The 2394-nt window shown below is 39.0% G+C and overlaps 1 protein-coding gene across 1 annotated transcript in view; it reads right to left on the reverse strand.

Moving 5' to 3' along the window:
* Positions 1-1744, reverse strand: part of LOC101845812 (alpha-amylase) — a gene marked incomplete at its 3' end in the record, with an annotated part of 19013 nt that extends 17269 nt beyond the window's left edge. The window contains 2 exon segments of the mRNA XM_005089680.3: positions 123-259; positions 1638-1744. Of these exon segments, the coding sequence (XP_005089737.2) occupies positions 123-259; positions 1638-1680 (180 nt within the window).
* Between the last annotated feature and the right edge of the window lie 650 nt (positions 1745-2394).

The raw sequence follows: 2394 nt of genomic DNA on the forward strand, positions 1-2394 counted from the left end.
GGGGGGTGGAGGGTGAAATATGAGTGACTTTTTGCTCGAGCAAAGTAAACTCGCAGATGGATGAAAAGAGACAAATCTACTAATATTATTATATGAGTAGATATAGCTAGTTAAAGCCTCACTTGCACTCCGCAGAATCCCTTGGGTCCTAGATAGCGCTCACACTCTTTTGCAATATCCGTCCATTTCCACTCAAACAAGTGGACGATCACTTGACGGCCATCGCAATGGGGGTCATGGTAGGCAGCGGCCGCCTGGCCTGATGATGAAAAAGTATGTTGGGAGGGGGGGGGATGAGGTGAGAATTGGGCATCAAATTTAGAATATGTTGATATTTCTTACGAATGTGAAGCCCGAAGAGACACAAGTTGGTCATTTCAAAGGTCGATCACCAGTAGCAAGAGTAGGGGGGGGGGGTGGAACGGTGATAAGAGATGGTATACAAGTGTACAGTTTAAAGATAAAGTTTTAAACAGAGGTGTTTATGTGTTATTTTATCATTATAGATAGACTGGGCAGAATGGTATTAAATGAAATGGAATAAATTTACATTAAATAGTCAAATGTCGAAAAGAGCTGGGATTGAAGATATCAACACGGCCATAAAAACGAAAAGATATGTCGAACATGTTTTGAAAATGCCAAAGACACGACTGCTCTATCAGACATAGTAATGGAAACCAAATGGAGAAAGAGGAAGAGGTAAACCAACTGGTGATCCAGGGCTTGAATGTGTCTTTAATCTAGAGAAAGTGGTCAGGGACAGACAGGGGTGTTGTCGACTGCTCTTTAGCGTATGTACGTGACATTACAAATTTGGAGTAAATATTTCAGTAAGTAAGTACAGTATGTAATGCAGCGTAGCACCTCCTGCTGGCATGCAATAGACTCACTACAGAGAGGCGGTTACGGATACATACACACTAGCAACAGTATAGAACGCAGAACGGAAGAGGGATGAGACAGACAGACAGACAGACAGACAGACAGACAGACAGACAGACAGGCAGACAGACACAGACAGACAGACAGACAGACAGACAGACAGACAGAGTGAGAGAGTGGTAGGGGGGGGGGCGGGGCAAACCTTGAGTGACTTAAAAATAAATTGCTTATAAAGAGCGTCATCTTCCCCTCTTCAAGAGGAGAACACAATAGTATTTTGAAAAGATCACACCTTGGATAAACACCAGCTCGACGAAGGTTCACTTGATAGAGGGAGGTACAAAAATAAAGCGAGGAGTACTCTCGTCAAATAAAATTTCTCAAAAACACAGTTTTGGCGTAGAAAATCTTACCGAAATAAGTATTTATAATTTTGAAAGCATTTCATAACCGGTACATAACGCTCCATGGTATGAGGGAGTAAATGTTGCATTAAATTAACGTCTGCCTGTTGAGCTGCTAATCATAATAGGAACTTTCTTTCGAAAAAAAATTCAAAATTAATGAGGCGGTTTCACCGTTTACTGTATTGGCCAGGCTTTATAATTGTGCTCTTTTCTATGCTTTCGAAGCTATATTTGAATAATATAGCGGTTTGAGATGATCTGTAGCTATAATTTCGGTTGACTAAATCTTGCTCTGGAAAATGTTCGTTCGCTTCATTCAATCGTAGGTACGAGGCAATGACATACCTGCTGCAAACAAGCCAGCAAATGCAATTAACAAAGTGAACATAGTGTCTGCACGGCCCTCTGGCAAGCACTAAGTACGTAGTCTTGATCTACTGTTCTTTTATAATGTTAACTCAACCTTCTCTCCGTCCTTGACAGCCCCCATCCCCACAACACCCACCACTTCACACTCACCATGAATTATCAAATTATGCAAACGTGCTAGATTGTACCACGTTACGGCAATTCCTCTTATCTCTACATTGGCTTTTTTTTTTGGGGGGGGGGAGTGTTGTTTCTTTTTGTTGTTGTTGTTGTTGTTTAATCTTTTCTGCAACAAAAAAAAAACACTCAAGGGTTGGTGCACTAAGATAAGATTATCCATTTTGTTTTGCTTTTTCTGCACGAGGTGCAGTGGAAAAGAGTAAGATGAAAAAAACTCGAAACAACTGCTATGAACAAAGACATCTGCCAATATTTCCACAGCTGTTTTAACTGTACCAAGGCACTCGTTAGAAATTAAGTTCAGTTTCAGAAATTGAGTTCACATGACACAGTTCTCAATAGCTGTGAAATGAATGAATGGCATTGGCAATTCAAATAATACGCTTAAAGGTCTCTTTAAGTTCATTTTAACACATTATAGATTTAAGTTGATTTTTAACTCATTTTAGAAGCCGTCCAAAAAAATGTCTATAATAATAATAATAATAATAATAATAATAATAATAATAATAATAATAATAATAATAATAATAATAATAATACAATAACAGCA

This window comes from Aplysia californica, unplaced genomic scaffold, assembly GCF_000002075.1.
Source record: "Aplysia californica isolate F4 #8 unplaced genomic scaffold, AplCal3.0 scaffold00008, whole genome shotgun sequence".
Classification (NCBI taxonomy): Eukaryota; Metazoa; Mollusca; class Gastropoda; order Aplysiida; family Aplysiidae; genus Aplysia; species Aplysia californica.